Below are 26713 nucleotides of genomic sequence, written 5' to 3'. Positions count from 1 at the left end.
GCTTTTTTGCGGTACTGGATGGCGGTGGTGGTTTCAAAATGGCTATGAAATTGAAACCATTGGTGAAACTTACTGATGTGGGGAGTAATGTTCTTTCTGAGGCTGCTTGGCGAACCATCTCTGAGCTCTTGTGACGTGCTGGCCTCTGGGTCATCTTTAGGCTTTCATGTTGTCCGTTTCTTTTTCTGGTAAATTCTGTTGGGGGGGGGGGGGTATTCAGTGTTTCCAGTGATTTCAATAACTTAAAAAAACAGTGGTTATCAGTGGTTGCATATTTTCGCTCCATTAAAACAATAGAAAGTGTTTTTACAGTGTTTATGGAAAGTTTGGTTTTTATTATTGCTTGCTTTCTGCACTTATACTGCGTGATATATATACACAATGTGCATACTGTGTATATGAGGTCCAAATGCATTTTTACAAATCAGACTTATTGTAGTACACAAAACAATACTACTTCAGTGAGTTTTTGGTCATGTGCGCTCACTCTTTCCTTCCCATGTAAACTTTTCTCTGTGAAAAGGCCCTCTTAACATTGGCACTTGAGATGGTCAATGCCAAAACAGCCAGTAGACAATTTGCTAAGTCTGGCCACTGACCTAGCTTTTCATGCCAATACTGGTGCACCTGAAGATTGCGATTCTCTGGGAAAGGTTCTGCAACATATGGGTTGAACTCGATGCAAATGCCCTCAGAGTTATTGAAGCAGTTAAAAATGAAGCAGTACTTGTCAAAGTCCGGTGAAAATTCCACTTTACGGAAGGAATCTAGAACTTGTGCAGAGTACCACAGTGAGGCTCCATAGACATCATATGCCGTGGTTGGTGAAGGGACATTTCTATGCATCATTGCAAGCCATTTCTCATGCATTGTACAAATAAAATCCTGAATTGCTCCTCAACATTTCTCTGCGTACCAAGTGGCAAACATTCTAACATGGAACATGTTGCAGTGCCAAAGTCATTAAAAGTGTCGCCCAGCCTACTCTCAAGGAGATGTTTCACATCTACACCAATTACGCTGAACACCTGGTTAGACAAGGGTGTTTTCAGACTCTAGATTTTTGATTATGTTCATGTTTTCCTGTAAAGATCTAAGAATGCGGTAAAGTGTACTTTTTTTCACATCACTATCAATATGCGACCGAAGATGCTCACATTTATTGCCTTTGGCATCATCACTAAGCAACACTTATGTAAACAGTTGCCACATGGATAATATATCATTAACACAGTTGGGATGACTCTTTCTTTGATGCCACACAAAGCACAAATGATAAATATTTCGTTTTAGTTCCTGCGCATAATGAAACAGTGCACTTGAATGGACTACAAAGTCAATAGCATTCTTCATTAACTCTTAAGATTGTAAAGATCCATCGGCATGCCATCTAGCAAGTGGCAAGGATCTCTTTCATGGAAGCACTTCAGCTCAGGTATCGATTTCCACAGGTCAACACAACAACCTTTTCATATACGTAGCAGAATCACTGCAAATACAAACAATATCACTCTAATCTTTGTAGAAGTTGGTAAGAACGTTTTGCAGTAGCACTCCAAGTGACACTGCATTGCATGTTTCCAATACTTCTAGATCTACAATGATGGTGCGTCAGAAACATCAATTTTTTGCATAGCAAAATGTGATTAGCACTGCCATGCATCTATGGAGTCTTATCAATGGTAACGGAGAGCTCTACATCACCTTGTAGTAACTCTGAAATATGTTCAATATCTGTGAAGAACACCTCTGGTAGGTATTTGTCACACATTTCTGTTGCTTTTGGCAATGTTTTGCATGCTGGTGCAAGTTTGGGGAACAGATTCCCAATCGGTCGATCGGCTTGTTGTAAACTGGTTCCAGATTGTTCTTGGGCACATACAAAGTAATGTACCCCATCCTTTTCTTCCTCATGTTTTCTTTTGAAGCATGTCATTGTCTCAGCGAGAAACATCTGGCATAGGCTGTCGCTATTAGGTGGCTTTTTAAATTTCAAGTGGATGTTGGTGACAAGATGTTCAGCAATTCGACTTGCAGTTTTCAAAGTTACTATTTGCATAGTCACTCTACAAAACTTTCAAATTAACATCTTTCGCCCATGCACTTCTCCAACCATGAAATCTTTGTTTTCCAGCTTATAATCTTCTGGCGTCTTTATTCTGCGGGGCATGTTGTTCTTCACAGACTAGATCAATACAAAAAAAACACATTGAAACAGGTTGGCAAAGATGCAGAGAAAGGAGCAAACACTGTGGACTGCATTGTCTGCTCTGTGGCAAAGTTGCAAAAACACAACCAACATGATATCATTCTTTGAGACCGTCCTTGCATACTATTGAGAAAATAATGAGAAAGACAACATTTTCATGGTCTTCACGATTTTACCAAAGCTTGTTTTAGTTAATTGCCAAATAAAATTTCCACAATGGAATGTGACTTTATATGACGATCTTTGTTATAGAAAATGTTTCTCCGTAGTTCATTATAGTTTGGAGGTCACTATCGACCTCATAGACGTTCTTTCTTTCTGCACGGCTAAATAAAAATGGAATAACTTGGATTAGAGTTTTTCCTGAAGTTCATCTGTATGTAAAGTGTTAGGATAATGGCTCACAGGAGTCAGTCTCTAGTGTTGGGCCCTGTATTATAGTGGGTTATGAAGGGAGGAATGGGTATTTCTGTAAACGCGGTAGGCATATACATTTAGAAATTTGTCACCACGTAGTGATGACATTTAATGTTTACACTCTTAAACATACAACTGCACTCTGAAGTTTAATGTTGGGAAGGGGATGGTTGTCAATCTAACCTTTTCGGAACTTGAGTAGAGTGCTACTCACAGCAAAACGCTTCAATACCTTGTATGGGGTCATAGGCGCTATATAAATACCATTACAATTACAATAGTGCTGGTGCTTGTCCAGTGGAACGTGGTCTATGTCCCCAAAAGACCAAAACTGACTGCACTAATCAGATACCACAGCAGATGAGGTGCAGAAGAAGACTCACAGGTCTGTGTGTTTTTAGAGCTGTAAGCCCTTCCCACCTCCAGTATCCAAACACATGGTCAAGGCAGCTTGCCTTCTGCAGACACTCGGGGAAAACAGCCACCAAAGGAGGGAAAACAGGCACCAAAGGAGGTTTTCCATATGGCTCTGGAGGAGCGAGCTGGAGTAGGGGATACATTGTGCAATGTAACTGGTGCTCATGTAAAGCACTCCCATACCTTCAAGTAGAGTTTGCGCTATAAAACAGCAACAAAAAAAACCTAGAGTTATGGGAGGGGAAAGTGTGTGCTGGCTGCCTGGTCGAGGGCCATCATTGGTAGTTTTTTTGCCCCCTTTGACCATTCAACCCTGTTCGAGCGGCGTGGATTACAGTTGCAGCATGTACTCATGAAAGTGCCACACCCATTGAATGCAGCAAGTACAAATGCAGCCTACCTGGCAAAACAGTGGGGACTCCAGGTGCCTGCTCATATGGAGAGGATGTTTGCAAGCAAATACACTTGTGGCACAGCATGCGATCCTGGCCGGGCAGTATCGACACACTTGGTCAAGGTAACCTGCCTTCTGCAGACAGTCAGGGGAAAAGGACACCAAAGGATGTTTGCAAAATAGCACTCGAGGAGAGAATTGGAGTCGGGGTACATTGTGTAATGAAAGTGGTGGTCATGCAAAGCGCTTCCATATCTCCTGGCAGGGCAGAACAGCCACTGGCATCGGAACGCTTATACCGCCCAGGGCGCAGCCCTATCTGTACAGCACAATTTTCATGTTTGAGTATTCTGCCACAGTTTTTAACATTGATTTCCCAGAATCCAGATACTCACTGTATGGAGGACACCACACCATCGGAGGCAACAAGCCCAAACCAACTATACACAAGTGAGAGGAAGTTGTTGAATCAAAGAATACCCTGCATCATCACCACCATCACTGAACGAGGCCCGCCACTTTTCCAAACCTAGGTGGGGTCCAAGATTCTGCCAATCCAGAGTTTGCAGTGTAGTAAAACAGCTCCCTTGCAGAACTTGCCTGTTGGCTCTTGGAGCTGGGTCTTGTCTCACGGTCATCTGCAGTGTGGTTAGGTGTGTTGGGTCAGACATTATCCCTACAGTAATATAAATAGGACCTGACCCCGCCCACCAACCTTGCCAACCAATGTGTCTCCCCTAATTTAATGGGGGTGACTCGCACTGTTCTGCGCTGTTTTCTTCCAAATTGCAAGTTTCAGTACAGTTCTGTTTTGTACTGCTTTGGCTCCCTCAAGTGGCCAAGCGGTGCTACAAGTGTGAAAAATCAGGATATTCGGTTTAAATAGGGTCAGCTGATTTTCAGCCGGTAGGGTACTGTCTGGCACAATGGGTTTTAATGGATTTCCAGACAGCCTGGTCATCTTTGATACTGATAGGCAACGTGACCTCTTTCTTGATCTCAATTGGAAAAGCAAACTTTCACCATTCCGATTGCTACTCTCTTCTTTCTGAACTTCAGATACCTCTGGAGTTGTTCTGAGCTGTCCTCTGCAGCTTTGGTGGTGTGTCGCTTCAGGTATGGATGGTTCTGCAAGCACAGACCCCGGTGCTTCCTCCGGAGTCACCACTTCCAGTATTGTGGCATGATGACTCTCTTTAATCCGTACTATGGATCACGGTGGCCCTTTTTCTTGTTTGTGTATCGCTTTGCCTTAAGGCTTCTCTTTGTGCTGTCTGACACCTGGTTGATCACTGCCTCCTAGCGGTTCTGTTTGCAGCATTATCTTGCAATTTGCTGTCACTATTTGCCTCTCTTTTAAAAACCTGGTTGCATCCGCCTACAACGTTATCACTCTTTGAATTGGGTAGTAGTGCAGCACCTCTCTTTGTGGCTTTCCCACCAGGTTCTCAGCCAGCAATGTGAAGACTTCTCAATGAAGCCTTCGTTATTGTCAAATGCTGCACAAGGACTGGGGCTGCGCTTTGACTCCACATATGCCAAACGTAAATTCCACATTTCGGAGGCACACGTGGCACGCACAAGTAGTTTGCTGGACCACGGCAAACTCTCTGCTAGAGCACTGTCTATCTTCGGGTTACTCATCCCCTATCTTGTTGCCAGTTATAATGTCCTCCCGAGCTCAGGTACTCGCCAATGACTATGCTACACACGGAGCTTAGTACAACACGTCTTTATTCTTGTGCATGTAACCGTAAACTCAACATTCTAAACCTGCATTCACTTCATTATACTCTTGCTTACATTACAGTTCTGCGGTGTCCATCAGGAGCCACAAGGGTTTCATCATTGCAAACTCACACAACACTACGGTTTCCCTTCCACTCTTTCCCACTGTAATGTAAGGTGGATTTTGAGAGCACTTCTTGTCACCCATGAGGGTATCCTGTGCTGTTCTTTCCCCTCTGCGTCATTCCTATTTCTGTAGTAGGGGATCTCTGTTATAACCATAATCTGTGAATAGTCCCGCCCATGTGCGTGGACCCCGGAGCAATCGAAATAGTCTCTTAAGGCGTCCTCTTCTGCAGTCCTGCATAGACACTTAAGAGAAAACCAAAGACAAATAATGCAGCCTGACATTAACAAGGCTACACTGGCCAGCACTTCATCCTGAAGTGACAAAAAGGATAGCCAAATAATAATTAAATTTACACATTTAGCTAAGTTTCACACCTAGAGAAACTACCCTTCAAAAAACTCCTTTATCATGATAGAGAGGAAGGGTTGGACAGACAAGCCCCATATGCTGCCATTATGTGTCTGGAAAAGGTATACCGTGCCTTTAAGGAACACTCCAGAGTCCCTCGGTATCCCATGATGCACAGCCAAAGGCAAGTTACTTTCAGTTCTTTTTTCAGGCTCCTGCTTTCAGGACCCTGGAGCGTTGAGCTCTACCTTTATTGGTATTTCTTCAATTTTTGGAGCTTTGTTTGAAAGTTTTAGTGTTCCATTCGATGTCTGGGGCCTTTATCTTCCATTTGCTGTCCTTTTTGGCCAGTTATTTTTGTCAAATAGAGTGCCAGCTCTATTTGACAAGTGCCCGGAGTGTGGCAGGAAGAAGGCCAAGTCAGACTCTCACAGGGTTTGCATACTCTGTCTTCCATCTTCTCATGTTCCTGACTCCTGTGTCATCTGCAAGTCATTCTCCAGGAGGACCCTGCGTGACAGGAAGAAGATTCGTCTTCAAGGCCTGGAGCAGAGAAGACATTTGTTTTTACCACCTGTTCCTATCCATCGATCTTCTGCATCTGTTTTACGATACAAAGCTTTGCTAAAGCTAATAGGCCTGGCTGTAATGAGAGAGCACACAAATACAAGCATGCTTAATTGCCGTTTCCTTTTGTTAGCACATTAAAGACAGAGTTACTGGCTTTGCTAATGCTTGTTTTATTGAATGTAAGGCAATATGCTAATTCAGTGATGTAGGCTTGATGTCCTTTCTCCATCACAACATTCCCAGCCATTCTGGAGAATTTGCAGAGGTAATCGTGCCTCATGAATATGGTAGGTATTGAGAGTCATAATAGTGGGATCCACTGTTTTATGGTGCTCTCTTCAAAGCCCCAATGCTTATGTTTATGACTGTGGCTGCCAGAATGAATGCTAGCTTTTGCACTCAAGTCTGGGATAAGATGTGCTGTGCTTTACATTGAAGTCACCAGAGTGGCAAGCTGAAGTTTGCTAGTATGTCAACACAGGGTGTTTGGAAGGGTGGGTTCCTCAAGGGTTGGGGAGAGAGAGCGAAGGGAAGGGGCACTCAGGGGAGGGTGTAGGGGTAGGGGGGGAGGGTCCACAGGGTGGGGAGCAGTTAGGGGAAAAAAGCACACAAAAAATGCCTCACCTCACCAAATTAATCATTTTACTAATAGATAAAGTTCTAAGAAAGAGAATTCATCATTTGGTAATAGATGGCCACAACAGGTAGGGTGAATGATTGCCGTAAAATTTATTACATTTCTTGGAATTTAAATGGTCTGAGATGTGAACGTAGAAGAAGGCTGATTTTAAAGTATCTAGAGCTTGCCCCAGCACAGATATGTTTACTACAGGAGACACATTTAAATTCAGTGGAATTTCAAGTACTTTTCTCCAAAATCTCATGGGTACAGTGTTTCTGTGCTTCACAACAAGCAATAAACTCTCGGGGGGTAGCTATTGTTGTTAAAAAGGGGGTTCCCTGTAAGATTAAGTCTGTCCAAACGGACCATTCAGGTAGATGGGTAACTGCCCTCCTGGATCTAGGGGGAGTTGAAATAACATGTTCATCTTACTATGGCCCGAACCTGGATGATCCATCATATCTGGTTAAACTACAGGGAAGCCTAATTTCAGCAACCCCTCCGTTGATAGTAGGAGGTGACTTTAACATAAAGCTTGATCCAGTAAAGGATAGCTCTAGGTTAAGTCATATTACAACAACTCCTAAATCACGTAGAGTCATGAAAAATTTAATGTTAAACTTGAATTTAGCTGACTTATGGAGATCTAAGGAAGGAAACACCCAGGGATACACCTATTACAGTAAAAAATACGGTCACTCCTCACGGATCGACTACCTATTGGTGAATAAAGAAGCATTAAACAACGCCACTAGTATAACGATACTTCCAACTCACCTATCAGACCACGCACCCCTATTAGCAGTCTACGTAGCATGTGTCAATCGTCCTCGGGCAAGATGGACATTAAACAGAGCAATGCTAGCAGATGCTGAGATAATCCAAACTATAAGTAAGTCCTCTATAGAGTTTTTTTTCTTTAACTTGGGTTCAACCTCTATTGACCAAGTATGGGACGCCTATAAAGCTAACTTGAGAGGTGTATTACAAGTTCAAATAGGTCATAAGAACCGCTTAAAGACCCAAGAACTGTATGCTCTTGAGGAGAAGATCGGCACTCTGGAGATTGAAAGGAGGAATGCCATAATCGGTGATACAGGGCAATTAGTTAAGATAAACGGTAATTTAGAGGAGGCCAGGAAAAATCTTAGAGCTTTTTTAGATCAAAAATGCAAAGCACAATGGCAGGCCAGAAACATGGAGATGTTTGAGTATGGAGAGAAAGCAGGGGCAATCCTGGCCTGGAAGGCCAGATTAGACAGGGCAAAGAATGATATCAACGAACTTGTAATAGATAGCAGTGGAACTAAATCTAGCGATCCGGAGGAAATACAACAGGCTTTAATAACATTATTTTCAGATTTGTATACAGAAGATCTTAAACCCACACAAGACCAGATATCTCAATGGTTAGTGGATAAATCTTTGCCAATTTTATCGGAGGCCTCTAGGGAAGCTCTGGATGCCCCTATTACCACAGAAGAGATATTGGCCCAAATAAAGCGGGCAAAGAACAAAAAAGCTGCAGGGCTTGATGCCCTCCCTAACGAAGTATACAAACTATTACAAGACGATCTTCTTCCAGTCCTACACAGGCTATTTAATTCAATATACTGTTCTAATGGGGTAATGCCAAGATCATGGAGTGAGGCCACGATAATGTTAATCTTAAAACCAGGGAAAGACCCTTTATTGGCAGACTCCTATCGTCCAATCTCCCTGCTAAATGCAGACTATAAAATATTTGTGGGGATATTAGCAGGAAGATTGGCGAAACTGGCACCCAGCCTAATTAATCCCGATCAGAAGGGCTTCATACAGGGGAGGGTAATTCAAGATCAAACCCATCTGCTGATTGGCAATATCGACCTAGCGGAGGCTAGAACTGATCCATTGGCCGTGGTGGCAGTTGATGCAGCCAAGGCATTTGACCATGTGTGTTGGAGATATCTCTGGGGTGTCTTAGAGGCAATGGGAATTGGCCCAGTTTTTGTGGGGACTATCAAGCATTGTTATCTAGGAGCTTCATCCAGAATTCTCTTGAACGGCTCACTTTCCCCTAGCTTTCAAATCCAGAGAGGGACCAGGCAGGGATGCCCCCTGTCTCCCCTGTTGTTTAATCTTTATATAGAGCCCTTAGCTCAAACAATTAGACTGGACAGAGATATCATCCCATTTAGATCATTAGGATATGAATGCAAACTGGCACTCTATGCCGATGACGTGATAGTCTACACCAGCGATCCAGAGCATACAATTCCATACCTGGTCTCCATGTTGAGGGAATTTGGCAAGGTTTCAGGCTACAGTGTCAATTCAGACAAAACTGAAATAATGTGTTGGAACACCATATACACTAGAGGCCCCATAAGCAAGGAGTTCAGGTATTTGGGTATTAAAATAGTTAAAGACCTAAATAAGATTCCTTCTTTAAATCTTGGGAAAATCGAAAAAGAAATAGACTATCTCTTCGCTAAATGGAAGAACCTCCCCTTGACAATATATGGCAGGGTTAACCTTGTTAAAATGTCTGTACTCCCCAAATTGACCTACCTATTCAACGCAATCCCTTTAACATTCCCTGGAAAAACTATAACTAAAATACAGGGTAAAATTGGTAGCTTTATATGGGGGCATAAGAATGCCAGAATGTCATGGAAAAAGCTTAGGAGGAAGCTCCTTAAGGGAGGACTAGCCTTACCTGACATAAACTGGTATCTGATGGCTTTTCAGTTTAAAGGGATAAGAATGCTATTATCTCACCCCGAACAAACATCTTGGGGGAGAGTACTGGGAGAAATGGTTACGGCTGAAGGTGTCAACAGTCAAGAAGGGTTTTTGTACAAATTTGGTACTCCAAGGTTTTTTAAAAAGGTTCGGCTAAAGGTATTGAAATCAGCATTACAAACTTGGTTTAATTTAAGGAAGATATGGGGAATTGGATATTTCTCGGACTTTGCTCCAATATGGGACTCGCCTGGGACACCGCCCCTAATGTGTGATAGTCTGGCGATTCCGATTAAAAATTCAGGTATGGAGCGATGGCTAGACTTAGTGGACTCAGAGGGAATTCTACCGTGGGCAGCTCTATCAGCTAAAATTGGCCCCACCTTTTCAAGGTTTAAATATCTTCAATTGAACAGCTGGTATGAGTCTGAAAAAGGCGATATAGGAGGAAAAGAGGAATTAGAACAGCTTTTTCAAGATCCGTCCCCAAAGAAGAAAGAAATAGCCTTATGGTATGCCCAAATCCAAGACGCTGAGGAAGCCAGGATCCCCTCCCCAATTTCAGTTTGGAATGACTCTCCTTTGGTCGCCCAAATCGAGAAACTACTATATCCATCATTAAAGACGCTGTATAAATTCATAAAGCCTGCCTCCTTGAAGAAAAACCATTTTTATGTAATAAACAGGCTATACTATACTCCGGCTAAAATAGCCAAATTTGCTCCTATCCCGCCCCCAAGGTGTCCAAGATGTAGTCTCACAAACGCAAATGACATACACATTTTTTTTCAGTGCCCGGTGTTAACCACATTTTGGAAAGGAGTGGGGGAAGTGTTGACATCTATTCTGGAGGTGGATATAGTTGTAGATCTCTCTCTGGTGTTCTTTGGTAAAAATGAGTCTACGGATGGTGTACCTTTACAGAAACATATGGCCTTAATATTATATTTAATCATCTTGGCAAGGAGAGAAATATGTATCAAATGGAAGGACAAAACCCCCCCTGGTAATGAAGATTGGCTCAGAGCCGCCTTTAAAGCGGCACGATTAGACCAAGATACCGGAGCAGGCAACCAACCCAGTACTTGGCAACCATTGATACGTTGGGCACAACAAAGGTATTTGATTTGATGGATCAAGGCAATATCTCTAAAAATGTTTCATTCCCTCATGGTCCTATGATTACACCAGTCCTCCAACACGGGAGGAAGGCCATGGGGCCTAGACAGAAACAGTGAGCCAAAGAGGCCCTCAGGAATCGAGAACAAAACCTGGCTTGTCAAATCTGTGGAAGTTTTTGGTGATATGAGGACAAAAAAAAAAAAAAAAAAACACAGGGTGTTTGTGAATTTTCTGCTAAGATTGCTAAATGTAAAAGCTGACTCTTCATAGAAAAGGGGCTGCAGTATTTTGAACTGAGGTGCAAACAAGGGATGTCCCAAGATCACATAGGGAATGATTCTGGGTTTTGTACGGTCACAAAAAGAGAGATCTTCTTCATGCTGATGTTGCATCAGAATATGCATTATTTTGTTATGTATTCATTTGAAGCAACTAACTTTAAAGTGTCTTCATCTTTACAGAAGTTCTGATATCTTCGACTATGTCTATATTGATGCCTTTGGAAAAGGGAAACAGTTGAGTGTTAAAGAGTGCGAGTACCTGATCAACCATCACGTCACTGAGGAGTTTTATGCAGCTGTCAGCACTCAGGAGGTGCTTCAGCGCATGGTCGGGAACCTCCTAAATATAGGCAAGAGGTATGTGTGAAGCCAACTGTGCAGCTCAATGAATGACAGTATAGGCAGTACAATATTTGTACATAGCAATCAATCGGCATTTGAATAGCGCACTAATCACCCCGGGGGGTAGCCAGGCGCTGCGTGAGATGATGCATTAAGAGAAATTACATTTAACAGCAGACAAGATCCGCTAGTTCATCTTTCTTTTTATTTCCTGGTGGTCTTCTAATGACATGACTATTCATAGGCTTAGGTGACACTGCTTCTTTTTTGCCCTTAAGCTCATTCAGTTAAAGGTAGTTTATCTTAACTTTGAAGAAAGCATTTTTACAGTTCTTTAATTGTTTTTTAAAGCACAAAGCATTTTCTTTTGAAGGGTCCATTTTCTGCTCATTTGATGCTATGTACTTCCAAACATGAGCCATGTTACACACAGGCCAAATAGATGTACGTACAATGTACAGTACGAAGAGCTTGTGCATTCCTCCCCAGACATGATATCTTCACTGCTGTTCTTTCTTTGACTGTTTTAAAAAAAAAAAAATCTGAAACTGACTTTTAAGTTTGTTTCTCTTTGAGTACAATTTGCAGCTAGATAAATATATTGGAAGAACCTGGTCTGTTCTTATTAACGTGAGGGTTGGAAATACAAGTGCCTTTTAGTCAATGGCAGCATATAAATTATTAAATGTTGTAAGAAAACAACATCTCTAACCCGCCTAACTCTAGAGGAAGACTCCAATAATAAGCCAAATAACGAAACCATCTGGCCATGGAAAGGGCGGTCCCAAAACCCTTCTAAACATAAATACCAAGATTGACAGACCAACTACACATGACACAAACCATAACATTCTGGCAATTATACAACTGATACAAAGAAAGGAATCACAATCTTTTATATCCATACGGAATGAAATTATCACCAAAAACAGTGCAACAATGCAAGTGGGGGAGCCAAAAAGCGTCAAAGCATAAAAAAAAGAGTCACCTACTGGCGAACACCCACTAAGGGGTATAGTACTAGTTCGTGGACCAATTGAACAGTGATGCCAAAACATTAGCAGAAGTAAAATGTAGCATCTAACTGACAAGAAAAGGGAAAACCTGTAAAACGAGTACTGACAAGGTGCCATTTCGCTAACAAACATTCCAATAGGAAACACAGACCCTCATAGAAGGTATTTTGTTTATATTGGGGGTAATTTCATTTTCCTGCAAACCAACCACAGAATTGAGCCGACAAGACCCTTTAACTCCTGCAGTATCTGCTATGAGCTCCCAAAGAAACTCACCTAGGGGAGTACAAAAATTACAGAACAGGAAAGCTAGAATGTGCTTAAACCTTCAGAAGTGGAACCCCGTCCAACTCATCCTTAAAAGGTTGCATTGAATCCTGTGAATGCTGAAATCTGCTGCTACCTGCAGGATTCAATGTAGACACCTTACTATTATTAAGGCAGGTGATTTGCCATTGTGTGAACAGGGTCTTTGCACAACAGTGGGTTAGTGAATTGTTTTCTGCATAATGACTGAGGCTGGCACAACACTTAAATAGCAATTAACAATTTGAGAGAAACAATACCATGTCCTCATTTGCCGAAAGAAAATGTAAGATTATTCTCAAAGAAATGTGTGTGGTCATTCAGTAAGCATCGCAAACAGAACCACTCATGTCTCTTTGGAATCTCATCAATTTGTTTTGTAAAATAGATTTATAAAGAAATCAATTGTTAAAAAATGGAAAAGGTTACTACCCATTTAAAAAATCAAGTCTAAAACGTGGTAAAGCTAAGGTGTAGATAAAGTGATGGATGGAATTCTTGAATTAATCTCACCCACTGGGCCGCATCCCAGTCCGTTATTTTACAAACCATGCCACCTCAGTTGGTACCCAGCTATATGTAAATCAGTCTTTAATCTGCTCCAGTGGGAACAGGACAGCCGGAATTGCAAAGCCAGGTTCTCGCTGAACTGGAACACAAACAACCCTGGACCAGATTTGCCCTTGTTATGAGCTCATCCGCCATGTACAGCTTGGTTCCAGTGCATTGTGCACGGGACCCACGTTTCGGCATACCCATACCACCACTTAGGGCGACACACTAAAGTGTACAAACAGTGATGGATGGAATACTTGAATTAATCTCACCCACTGGTAATCGCTCGGGCTGTATCCCAGTCCATTGCTGTTTTGTAAACATAAATTTATTAAGAAAATAATTGTTAAAAAATTGAATAAGGTTACTACCCCATACTAAAACTAAAATGTGGGCACATTAAACGCTAAGATGCCAATACAACCTGCCCCTCACCCTCAATTATTGTTAATATGGAAAAGCAACACATATATATATGATTGCTACATATACTAACATTTACAGTTATTGTTATAACTTTTGGGTATTTAGAAGATCAAACTGGCACGCAGACGTAAATTCCTGACGGTGGCGCTGCTGCTGGCTAAGAGACGAATAGCAATGAGAAAGGGGCAGCAAGCATGTACCGAAATGTAAAGATTGAATTATAGATATGGCGTATTGTAAAGCACAGTTGGAAACATATGCGGAGGAACTACCATAGGCCTCTCGTCCATGAGCTTTTTGGGATCCGCTGATGCAATACCTCAGTTCCACACAAGCAGAGGACTGATTGTGTACATTTGTGAGTGCATATTTATCGTACAATACAGGCTGTCGCACCCCATTATGTTCCAATGGCTGAAGACTATGTAGATTCTGTGTATTGAATGTCAAAATCTGTTTCTACCTCTTATCTGTTTCTTGATGCATTAAGCCGATCTTTTCTTTTTAGGTCTTGCGACCTGCGTTGCACTGCGCAGCAGTGCTCGCACAGGCGAGAGTCCCTTTGTCCGGGGTTCAGAAATGGACCCTGGAATCGCACACGATCGTACGTGTGTTTTCTGTTTTGGGGTCTGTAATTGGGCTTTGAGTGCGTGTTTTGTTTCAACAGAGCACGCAATAGGCCAAAGGCGGGCGCATTGCTCCGCCCACGGCCTATTGGTGTCTGTTACGCGCACCAAAGCCCATATGTTTTCAATTATCGTGCCCAGACACGGGCGCGATAATTGAAATCATATGCCTCACAGTGGCGCGCGCACCACTCGCGGGCGTGTTTTTTTTTCCCTTCAGTGCCGCTTGTATTTTCTTGCACGCGGCTTATGTGTTTTCGTTTTTACAAAATATTGGCATTTACCGTCTTCAGCCGTAGCGTTATTTTGCAGAGCGCCTTCTCGCTCTTCTGAGCATCCACACCGAGAAGCTGTTCTGAAAACTGCCATATTCCCGCTCTCGGAGCAGTGGGCACGAGAGCAGAGCACTGACAAGGAGCCTAACTCTGTTTTAATGTGCGTCCCATGATTGCTTGGATACCGTCCGTGACCTGGAAACTGCAAGGACTACTTCCGGACACGTTTTGTTGATGTTGCATCAGAATTGGTGAACAAGGAACTGGGATGGAATCTGCTGGACAGCAAAGTGAGTGTCAAGCGCGTTTGAAAATGGGGATGGGGGCTTTGGAGTGCTTGAATGGTGTGAATTCAGTGTCACTGGCTGCGAATACCGGGGTCTTTGACGCCTCTTGTACACATAGTATGTAGTGCCACCTGGAATTTACAGGACATCAGGGCACTCTCCTGGTCTCCCCGGGCCCCCACCACCTCTTAGAGTCAGACAGAGATAGAAGTATGTGTTGTTGGTGAGTTTATAATACCTAAACTGAGGTGCACCAGCACTTTTGAAGGTGCTCTTGGCTGCTATTTTTTGTAGATCCCAAGATGGAAACCTGAGAACACGGGAGGCTCTCACTCTGTTGCTTAATAGTTGATCAGAATGCTTTAGATTGTTATGTTTCTAGTTTTTGTTCCATTTATGTACTGGCTGTGATTTTCTCACATTTGTGGGAGATGAGGGACTTTTATTTCCTTTAAAGGGTCAATTAGATTTTTCCAAGTATGACGCAGTTAAGTGCAGCAGGATCTCTGTCTGGAATCGCCTCACTGTCCTTTAAATTTGAGACCCCTTTCCCACCAATCCTTTTTGGTGAAATGTTCTTTTCTCTCTTGCTGTCTGTTATCGGAAATAATCTGACACACAAGGGCTTCAGAGATGCAGGGACGCTGACTATTTGATGTTAAATAGTTTTCCCCCGAAATTCTTAGGACCAGAGCAATTCCTTGTGTTTTTACATGAGGACCATATATTAACAGCGATGCTAGCCTGCATGCTCAGTTGCTATCTTTACTGAGAGATTTACCCAGCATCTCCTTGAATTGGTTCACACCCTAAGCATCTTTCCTTCGGCCTAGACAGGCTTTAGGCAGGGAATAGAATCACTGGACAATGTAGCATATGATGGAGAGAGAGGATGCTTATTGGCCAAGATGGCAAGGCCTTCCTGGTTGACTGGCATTCCCAGTGCATTGTAGGAGAATCTTTTTGGCCTAGATACTTTGAGCGGGCACTATAGTCAAACGCCTAGCAAGGCAGCAGGGGAGTGAGTCGAGATTTTGTCATTGCACTGATCCTCTTTGTGATTTATGCAGGTGACCTATCAGTCTAAGTTGATTCCTTGCTTCTGAAGTTGAGCTGACCTAGAACCTATGGTTTTGGCTCTTCAAGGAAGTCTGTACCGACTCTAAACACATAATCTCAAGGGAATTACCTTTCTGTAAATCACATGAAGACCAGGCTGCTTTGGGCGTTTGGGGAGCCAAAAACTAGTAATAGTCAGCCAGTGCAATTTTTTTAATTTTACATTTTATATAGTGTCACTCTACCTGTGAAATGGGGTTAATGCACTTTACAATGAACAAACAACAATTTTCTTTACATTTAATCTTAAGGGAATAAAATAAGGGAAAGGAGAATTAATTAAACAATCGTCAAGTACATCATTTGAGTACGACATCATCTTCCAAAAAGGTAGGAACGGTTAATGAGACGTGTGTGTGGTTGTGTGTGTAGTTGTGTGTGGGGGTTGTGTGTGTGCTTGTGGTTGTGTGTGTGGTTGGGTGGTTGGGTGTGGTTGTGTGTGTGTGTTTTTATGGTTGTGTGTGTGGTTGTGGGTTGTTTGTGTGGTTGTGTGTGTTTGTGTGGTTGTGTGTGTTTGCGTGTGTGAGTGTGGGTGTGGTTGTGTGTGTAGTTGTGTGGGTGTGGTTGGTGGGTGTGGTTGTGTGATTACACATCATATAATTACACTGTATTCAATACAACATAAATACACTGCACATACCACTCGGTACTACATAATTGCACGTCACATAATTACTCTCTACTTAATGCAAGATAAATACACTCCACACAATACCACTCTGTGCCACATAATAACACAACACATAATTACACTGTACTCAATGCAACATAAATACACACCTTTCACTCAAGTTTGTGCTATATAAAAAAAAAACTAAAAAAAAACTATTTCAATGCAATAAGTCTCACATTACTGAATCTTTGAGCTGCTATTGGTGTTGCATTATTATTAGCAATGCCAATAGCTCAAACTTTAATAATGCGAGACCTATTGCATTGAAAATGTTTGTTGTTTTACGATGTGGTTATGTAAACGAATGGACAACGAAGGTAACGAAACATGCACATGTTAACATGGTAACCCTGTCATGTACAGAAATTTGGAATTATGTATATCTATAAAGTGAACACTGTACTCTTTGACTGACCAAGAAAATAAAATAATAAAAAATAAAACAAAATAAAAAAAATTGCAATTCCTTAATGCAAAGTCACATTCTGAGAATGCTTCTTGCATTGCATTTAGGCAATTGCAAATTGTGATTCCCTAGCTGAATTCGCAAAGTGGATTATCGGAAATTTTGCGATTGCCTATTTTGCGAATGGCTTTGGGCTTGATGCATCCCAAAAGGCTGGTTGCCGGTCGCAAGGGGGACAATTCTGCGAGTTGGCCCATTTGCGACCGGTGGTTAGCTTGATGCATGTGCCCCTAAATATTTTATTTCACCAGTCTTCCTTTGCCGTGAGCACATTACATGTTAAGAACGCAAGCTTTTCAGAAACATGGTGTTTTGGATCTAATAGCCCACAATGTTGCTCTAGCTAATGGAATCTAGCCCACAAACAGAGTTCACATACCAACTGCCTTGCCTCTTAGTGCACTAATGTCACTGTCACCAGGGTGGGGACAGGGGCAGAATGATTTTAAGTTCATGTTTAAGCACTAGCACTATTAATAAATGCGTCTCTGTGCAGTAAAAAAAAAAAAACACATTCACAGGCATATACCAAATGCTCATAAGCAGCATATGAACACAGTCTGTCATCACATACATTAACAAACCTAGCTACATACTGACATTCAACCTTTATACCCTAATATGGTGAAATATAGCACTGAAAGGCACACTCCTAATAGTACAGCAGATAATACAATATAAAATCATAGACTATGAAATAACATAAGACAAAATAACATAACACAAAGAGTGAGTTGAATTAGCATTTTTATGTCCGAGTTTAACGTTTAATTAATTTTTGGTTGTAAACTTAACACTATAAATAGTTTTTCCCCAAAATAAGGTTGCACTGTGATACTTATTTAGTAGTGTCATGTGCTGCACATTTTCATAAGTATTTGGCTATGGTAGACCTTGGTGGATGTTAACATGGTCCCTGTTTGTGAATCAAGTGATTTATGGAGTGTGCTTACTTTGTGAAAGTGCACTAAACCTGAACATCAGCCCTCAAGTAAATCAGCCCTCAAGTAAGTCTGCTTTATTTTGTGCAACCTGACAGAACATTTTGAGTATGTAAAAGTATCACTTTCCTTCCATTCAAATTTTTCCATTTCTTTGCTTGGTGCTAGCTGTGGGTGCAGCTACAGCACCTTTTAACAGGCTTCAGCTCATGCTAATGGAGTTTTAAAAGTTACAAGTGCTAATGTTTCTTCACTAACAAAATGCTTCATATGTAAGCATTGTTTATTTAGATTGGTGTTGCAAACATGAGGTTAATGCGCCACTTTCTCAATAGTGATATTAGAGAGAAAAAGGTGAGTAAACTCTCACAAATTAGGGAAGTGCACAGTAAGAGACTGGGTGCTGGGATGCATGGTGCTATTCAGAACACTTAAATGAGGTCCACCTGTTCTGCTGGCTATTACATGACTGTGCAACATGTCACAAGGCAACTGGTTACGGATGAGTATGGATCATTTTTGGGAGTCTCTATACTTTATTTGCTCTAAAAGTAATTGTTATCCCTGAGGTTTTCATTATTGTCTTTCTTATTCAAATGGATCCACATTAAATGTATCCATAATAGAAACTAGTTACAAAATAAAAAGGCTTGTGTGTCCAGTTTGTGGGGTCTTTAACCCACACCATGTGAAAGATCCTCTGGCAGATCTGTCAGTTTCTAAATGGACCGTCACACATGCAAGTACAACTCAGATGATTAAGCGTGAAATAAACTATCTGTTTTCCTTTTTGCCCATTGAGGCGGAAAACTCATATGGCTCAAAGGAAATCTACTCACCCCTTCCTTCAAAATCGCTTTGCTGTTCTCCTCCTTTGAGTTTCACCTGGGTTAAGCTTATTCTTAAAACCAATCACCAGTGTTTCTGTTTATGCAGGGGTTTGCACAAGAAGAGCTCATGTTACATCTCGCCTGGAACAATTCAACATCTGCTTCCTACATATTTTTGAGAACGGAGCAATATGCTCTTTTTTGGACACCTTTACTAAGCCCTTCTGTGTGTGACCACTGAAAGGAAGGTTTGTGCAACAGTTGGAAAACGGTTCTGCAGAACGTTGTGCTATTAAGTTTATAATCTGTCCTAGCCACAGAATTCATTGTAGGCAACATTCTTGGCTTGGTCTAAAGAAGATATTTGTGAACTGACTGAGGAAGTTGGTAGAATTTACTTTATAGTGACTCTCAAAGGTCCTTTCAGCATACTTGAACATCAACTCCCCCATCTATCTTAATAGCGGCTGCATTATATATTCCTATTTGCGCTGTAAAGTTTTTCTGAAATTGCAGATGCCTCGTGAAGGTTCTGTGCAGGTGTGTGGACACTGAGGTCATAAGATGATAAAAGATAAAATCGGAATAAAAGTAAGGTATGGAATTTTTACTGAGGCCCAGATAATCCCTCAATACCCAAGGTGGGATCTAGTTTGCTGCTAAAGTTAAGAGATTCACAGTTGCACCTTTCTAATGTAAGTCCATCTTATCAATGGAAATAAATTGGTTTATTCTGAATGGGCAGTCATTCTGAGATTCCTGTTCTGTGAATATCCCTCTGCCTATAGATGGCATGATGTATTTACAGATTGTGAATATAGGGAAGATAACCATACATGAAACCAGTCTAAACACCATAGTAAATCCATCTCATATTTGTAGTTCTCACTGCCCTTTTCCAGTGTGCTGTTTGTAGGTCCTCAAATATTAAGAAGTTGTCAGACTCATACATGTGTTGGAACTGCATGTTCTGTTGTCTTCTCTGCCAACAGGGAGAGCAGTGACCAGTCTTATCAGCTTCTGAGGGACTCACTTGATCTGTACCTCGCCATGTTCCCTGACAACGTGCAGTACCTCATGCTTCAGGCCAGGCTGTACTTCCACCTGGGAATCTGGCCAGAGAAGGTACAATGTTTTTCATGATTACATTTTCTGCATAGAGTACTCTTATAATGTGCCAATTTGTGCATGATGCAAATGGACACCTTTCAATCACAGGATGGACTGTAAAAAGACTACTGAATTGCATGATTAGTACATACACTACTTTTATTTTCACTGACCACCATTTCCCATTAACATACCTCAACCCTTCCAATATATGCGTTACGTCTGGGAGCTGAGGGTAAGTTTAATGTCCATAACCTTTCAGACCTGCATTTTCAAGCATAAGGTCATCTCTGTGTGTACCTTCGTTTTTTATAATTGGGTGTTTTGTGTTGATGTGTATTCAATCCTTGGCTTCTCATGCAAACAATGTTTAGTCATTCCAGAGAGTTGAAAGGACGGGAGAGTTGGACACCAAGCCCATTTAGTCTCTGGATCCCATCCATGGGGCTCTGGGTATGCAATCTGCTAATGCTTGATGTCCAAGTCTCTCTTATCTAGATTTACAACCTAGACTGTAAGTTGTTCCATGTCAGTGTCTTTTCATTCTGTATAATTACCTGATAATGTCCGCATTTGGAACTTGTGAACATTTTGGTCTATATTTGCAATTATGTTGATAGTCGGCAATCTTATATGCCACCTGAACCCCAGAAATCCACAGAAAACTATTTAAAATCATATTTGTTATTTGAGAAATGAAAAATAAAATATTAAAGCATTAAAACACACCAGTACATGTTGCATAAGAGATTGTGTTGCTGTCCCTTTAATTTCCTAGGCAGACAGCATCCACAATGACTTGCAACAGGTCGTGCCCTTAAGTTCAATTTAAGGCGCTGGTGACAAATGATGGACGGAATGCTGAATGAATCAAAAATTGACCCCCAGTCAAGAGATCTGGGTTAAATCATTGTTCTTTTGCTCACTACGCCACCCCAGTTTGGACCCAGCCATATGCAAATCAATCTTGATCCTGTTCCTCATGGAAACCGTATAGCCCGAACTGCCAAGTCGGGTCCTCCCTGGACCGGAAACAAGCATCCTAGGACCGGTTTCGGGGTAACGCCCCTCATCAGCCAGGCTAGCTTAAATCCAGTGGCACAGCGAGCAAAGTACCCACATCTAGGCATACCTATCCCACTTAGGGTAAAAAGTGCTGCGGCAACAAATGAACGGAATGCTGAATGAATCTAATATTCACCCCCAGTCAGGAGATCTGGGTTAAATCCATCGTTCTTTTGCTCACTGTGCCACCCCAGTTTGGACCCAGCTATGTGAAAATCAGTCTTGACCTCGTTCTGCATGGGAACTGTCCAGCCTGAACTGCCATGCCAGGTCCTCCCTGAACGGAAACAAGCTTCCCGGGATGCTTTTCTAGGCACCACCAGATGGCGTCATTTAAACAGGAAGTATTGGTAAATGAATAGCCCATAATATAAAATCCCAGAATCAATGGTTAACTTCTGTCACTATTCTAACTTTATTAGTTTCAAGCTAACACCTGGCACCCACCAGCTTTCTCCTTTCTTGCTTGTCCCTGACAACTTTCCTGTGGAAGAGAGACCTATATTTATGTGGACACATGAGTGATCCACTTGAGTAGCACTATAGACCCTCTTGATGCTAAGGTTCTTAGTGAACTACCTAAAATCTGGTTCATTTATGTAGAATTCTATTCATAGAGCAATTTTGGATGCGAGCATGCCGATGGTCTTCCTTTTCCCAGAGGGGGCTACTTCAATCATTAACCTAATGCTCAACTAGACTATGACAGCTTTGTATTTCCAGAGGCTTCTGAGACTACAGGCACCCTTCATTGTAGTGGTAACTGACACTAAACTCCACATGCACCTCCTACAATTTGTGCCTGACAAAGCACTGAGAACAGGTCAATCCGTCTGTGGTTTCCATCTTTAGATGATGTTGGCACTCTGCCGACCATTTGTTGGGTTGCGTATCTGCAACTTGCTTTTAACACTTACTCATCAGAGTAGGGGACAAATATAATTTACAGATGTTTTCCAAATGCACTCCTTTTAATAAATAATTCAGCCTCAGAACCTTCATTTTAGAATATTTCCCAGGTGCCATACTAGAGCTAGAATGTGTTTTTTTTTTTTTGTGGTAGTGCTGCTCTATGGCATTGTGCAGCTGGGCATTGTCTCTTTACCGCCACTGAAGTGACATAGTAGGGCCACATTTAAGCACCACTCATGAACGCTGACATCAGTTCCTTTCTTCCGCCCGCTCCAGTATGTCTCCTGAGCTCTTCTTCCGAAGACTTGCAAACTTTCATAGTGTGTTAGGGAACCATATTCTCACTAAAAAATGAAAATTCAAACTGTGCCGCTGCTGCATGAAGCAAATGTCGGTCCCGTATCCGCAAAAAGGTGTCGTTAGTGCCTGGTCTTGGGACACAATTTAAGTTCTGTGATAAGTGCGCCCTCATGCAACTGAAGAAGATTCAAAACTGGGAGATGAAGCTGTATGTCGCTGAACACAAGAAGTAGTCTTGGCATTCCCATAGGTCCCTATCCAGTTCTAAGTTATGGGCCTGGCTTTGATCCCAATCACTGGGACATTACTGCAAGCATTCCACTCCCCCTCAAAGTCTTCTGATGCATCAAAGTCCAAACACAAACATAAAAAGGCGAAGCAGGACTATTCCTCATCCCACCACTCCGACCCCTAGGAGAAGGTGCAATGACGTGAACATATGAGTTGCACTCCGTTGAGGTCTGTCACTGAGCTGATTCCTCAGCTGATCCAGATGCACCTAAGTTACCTGGGCCATTGTCAACCCCACAACAGATCAAGGCCTTCAAAAAGGCCATGTTGCAAATATTCAGTGGGATTTCGACTCCGTCAATGTGCCATTTGGCTCCAAGGAACTGCAGAGGCCTGCAGTCAGGGGTGAGGGGTTCCTGCCTGTGGTTCCTTCCCCAGCAAAGTCTTATGCCTTAGGACCCATTACAGAGTCTGTACTGACTCCTGACTACAGACTTTCACACCGACCCCACAATCCAGACCCATTCTTGCCACCCTGAAGCCTGTACTAAAAGATTGAGGGAGCACCAGAGGATGGTCCAGTGGCAACGTCATGACAGACCCCAAGCAGATGTAAGCTTAAAATCAACTAATGTGGCACTATAAAATTACAAAAGCACAACAGATAGTCATGCAGCCTGGCTCTAAACCTTTGTCTCTACTGTGTCGCATGTATCACCGGAGTCTCAATTATGTTTTTGGTTCTGACCATATGCCAGAGGAAGGTGCACCCTAAAATGATGATGATGATAATGGTAAAGGGGATGGCTTTCTCTGCCCTCATTACACTGATGCTGCTAGTGGGAGTTACACCTCTCCTGAGACAGAGCTTGACTTGTCCCACGGGCTACCAACCAAGGGCAGTGCCTCATTCACAGTGGTTGTTTGGAAGACAACCAAAGTGTTGGAGTTACAGCTCCCCTCCATTAAGACTGAAACAAATGTTTTATCAGAAGTTCTGTAGCTCAGACTATCAACTTCTATGCCCTTACTTCTGTTTAATGATGCCCTCCCAGATACTCTGATGGCTAGCTACTTGGTCAAAACAACGTTCTTGTCCACCTGTGAATAGGCAGACAGCCAAACGTCATATACATATGCCTGGTGACCTGGATTTTCTCACCAAGTACCCCACTCCGGAGAGCCTTATTGTGCAGGCCTCGACCAGTAAAGCTAACACTTATTCATTTCCCTCCACTCCTCTGGACTGGGAGTCTGATTGGGATTGACGCCTTTCACAAGCAAATGTTTTTTCCAGCAAGTCTGACGTTAAGGTCTATAAAAGCAGACTCTGTTGAGCGGATACATCCATACCCTGCGGGATATGGCCAGTGAGATTTTGCCACCAGTCCTGGAAGATTTAGGACCTCTTTGGCCCAGATGGTGCATGATGGGCAATACGTTGCCAAATATGTTATCTGCACAGGCTTGCCACAGTTTTCCTTGGCTTGGCAACTGGTACCAATATCGTTCTTTGTCAACATGCCTGGGTGTGGTCCTCTGGGTTCTCTTGCAATGTGCAGGCTTTGCTGATGGACATGCCCTTTGATTGGTCGCGCCTCATCGGTTAGATGTCAGACTCTGCTTTGGAACACCTTAAAGACTAGTATGGATTGGAATGCTACCCGGGCGAATGCCAATGGTTAGATTTATTGCAAACATTCCTCCCAATACCTTTTGTGTGTTTGATGTACCACCCTAGGTGGAAAGGGCATGCCCAGATGTGGGTCTTGTGCTCACTGTGCCACTGGAACCAAGCTACACCAGACTAGTGAGCCCCAAATAGGACAAAACCTGTCTTAGGATGCTTGTGTTCCGGTTCAGGGAGTACCTGGCCAACCAGTTTGGGCTGGACTGTTCCTGTTGTAGCAGGGTCCAAACTGAGGTGGAATGATGGGTAAAAGAATAATGGGTTGGAATGCTACCCCGTGCTGTTGCCCGTGGTTGGATTTATTGCAAGCATTCCGCCCATCATCTTTAGTTTTTTAAAGACTGTAGGGCAGCAGTAGAGCATTCACTAGGGCTGTTGGCCCCTGTCAAACAGTTTCTACACCAGTTTCAGAACTTTAGCGGCTACTTCAGAGGACTGGTGTATAGCCAGAGATAGCCTTCTCAACCAGTTATGCAACAGACAGCCCAGCCCCTTTGGGCCGCATGCATAGATTTCAGGTTGGTGATCCATCACATCTGACAGGTGTAATTATTCAAAAACATTATGACTTACCTTTTTACCCTTCCCTGCCCAATATGCCTCCCACATCAGAACGGATTTCAGAAGAGCATCTGCCCATTCTGCTACAAGAGGGTCCACCTGTTGCTCTCCAGAGGGGCCATGGGGATTTTACCAACTCTGAGAAGTCTTGCTAGTTCCTCGTCCTTAAAAAGGATGGTGGGCCTTGGTCTATCATGAACCAACATCCCCTCAGCACTTTGCTTTGGAATGATAGATCACAAATGCTCTCATTACCGCACATAATATCTGCTCTGGACCCTGGTGACCTGCAGGTCGCCTATTTTTATATACTTGTCCTGCAGTTCCACAGGTGTTAACTGCTGTCAAGGTAGGTCAGGAGCATTTGTAGTTTGCCATGCTCCACCTCTGGCCTCACCAGCTCCTCTCTGGTGTCCATGAAATTGATGGTAGTATTCGCTGCCGATCTGTAATCCTTTGCCTCAGCAACTGTCTGCTGAAGGCGGGATCACCACAGTTAGTCATAAACCAACTCCAGACGATGACAGACCTTTGTCATCAGCTCATTTTAGGAAAAACCCAACAACGCCTCACCTGATTCCCTCCCATAGGCTTCCATTCATTGGAGAAAATTCTGAATACAGTGATGTTCAAGTCTTCCCCACTGCAGCAACAAGTCCAAGACATTTGCGCTATGATCCAGATGCTTCTGACTTGCTCCTGGATTCAAGTGAGGGTGGCTCTGAGACTTCTTGGATTGTTAGCTTTATGCATCCTCTTTTTTCAACTATGCCCGGTGGCACGTTTGAGCCCTACAATGGAACTTGAAGTCCCAGTAGGCTCAGCAATAGGCCTGCTTTTCAGACGATATTCAGATCATGCAGCTCAAGATCTGCACTGGTTACTGACCGTCTGTAGTGTGTCCTGTGGCAGGATACATCACGGATGCATCACTGCTGGTTTGCCGGGGGCAGTCAACTTGGGGTAGGTGGAGATCAGAAGACTAGTCTACAGTGGCCCGCTCCAAATCAACCTACTGGGGGTCATTTATCTGGCCCTACAGGCCTTCCTGCCACCAATCATGTGGAAAACAAACACAGTGGTCCCTAAGAAGACTGACATCTATAAAAAATGGAAATTTAATTACAACAAATTAAGTACAATAAAGCACTATTGTGACTCGGTGGGTGCCCGTGACAAACATGCTCAGTACTCTCTTATAAATGATACACGTGTAATAAAAGGTGACCAGGTGTGTATCATATGAACAAGAACAGCATGGCCCTGTAAGTAAAGTACAAAAGTTGTTCAAGGGTTCACAAAATAGTCAAAACCGTTTCGATCCTATAGGGGATTTAGGATCATCATCAGGACTCTGGGATTGATAAAGCCTGAGAAAAGTGAGAAGTGATGATATCACATATAAGAGAGTACTGAGCACATTTGTCACAGGCATCCACTGCAACGTCATTTTGCTTAATTGTACTTAATTTTTTGTTATAAAATTACGATTTTTATAGATATTTATTGCCTTCTCCGGGATCACGGTTTGTTTACTACATGAAATACCGAAGGTCCCTAGTGTTTCTTAGTTTTTTCTGGTTACTTCTCTGCTACCAATCACAGGAAGGCAGGTTCCTACAAACAACATTACCACTGTGGTAGGACAGAGAGTGGGGTCTTGGGCATCATTCTGGTGGCCAACCATCTGGCTGTGTCGCTGCACGCCAGAGTGGACTAACTGAGAAGGCACTGTCTGGCGGATTATGAGTGGAGCTTCCGTCCCGGGATGGGGTTGAGCCTCTTCCGCCCATGTGAGGAAATCTAGTAGATCTTTTTGCCACAGTTGGAAATGCTCAGTTTCACCAATTTTACATGTGAATGTTTTCGCAAGAACACTCGTTGGGGGACACATACAGAATAGATTAGAATAAAGGAACTACTGTACACATTCCGGCTACTTCTTCTTCTGCCCCAGGTTCTGAAATAGATCAAGACAAGCTAGGCCCAAATCAAGTGAGTGAACCACAGGCATTTT

General features: G+C 42.6%; 1 protein-coding gene across 1 annotated transcript in view; it reads left to right on the top strand.

Moving 5' to 3' along the window:
• FBXO21 (F-box protein 21) overlaps window positions 1-26713 on the top strand; it is a 177034-nt gene that overhangs the window by 73991 nt on the left and 76330 nt on the right. The window contains exons 8-9 of the mRNA XM_085632767.1: window positions 11146-11322; window positions 19820-19952. Of these exons, the coding sequence (XP_085488893.1) occupies window positions 11146-11322; window positions 19820-19952 (310 nt within the window). The remainder of the gene's footprint in view (window positions 1-11145; window positions 11323-19819; window positions 19953-26713) is intronic.

Source organism: Triturus cristatus, chromosome 11 (assembly GCF_964204655.1).
Source record: "Triturus cristatus chromosome 11, aTriCri1.1, whole genome shotgun sequence".
NCBI classification, from domain to species: Eukaryota; Metazoa; Chordata; class Amphibia; order Caudata; family Salamandridae; genus Triturus; species Triturus cristatus.
The sequence above is the reverse complement of the archived record's forward strand: the minus strand, read 5'-3'. Positions and strand labels throughout refer to the sequence as shown.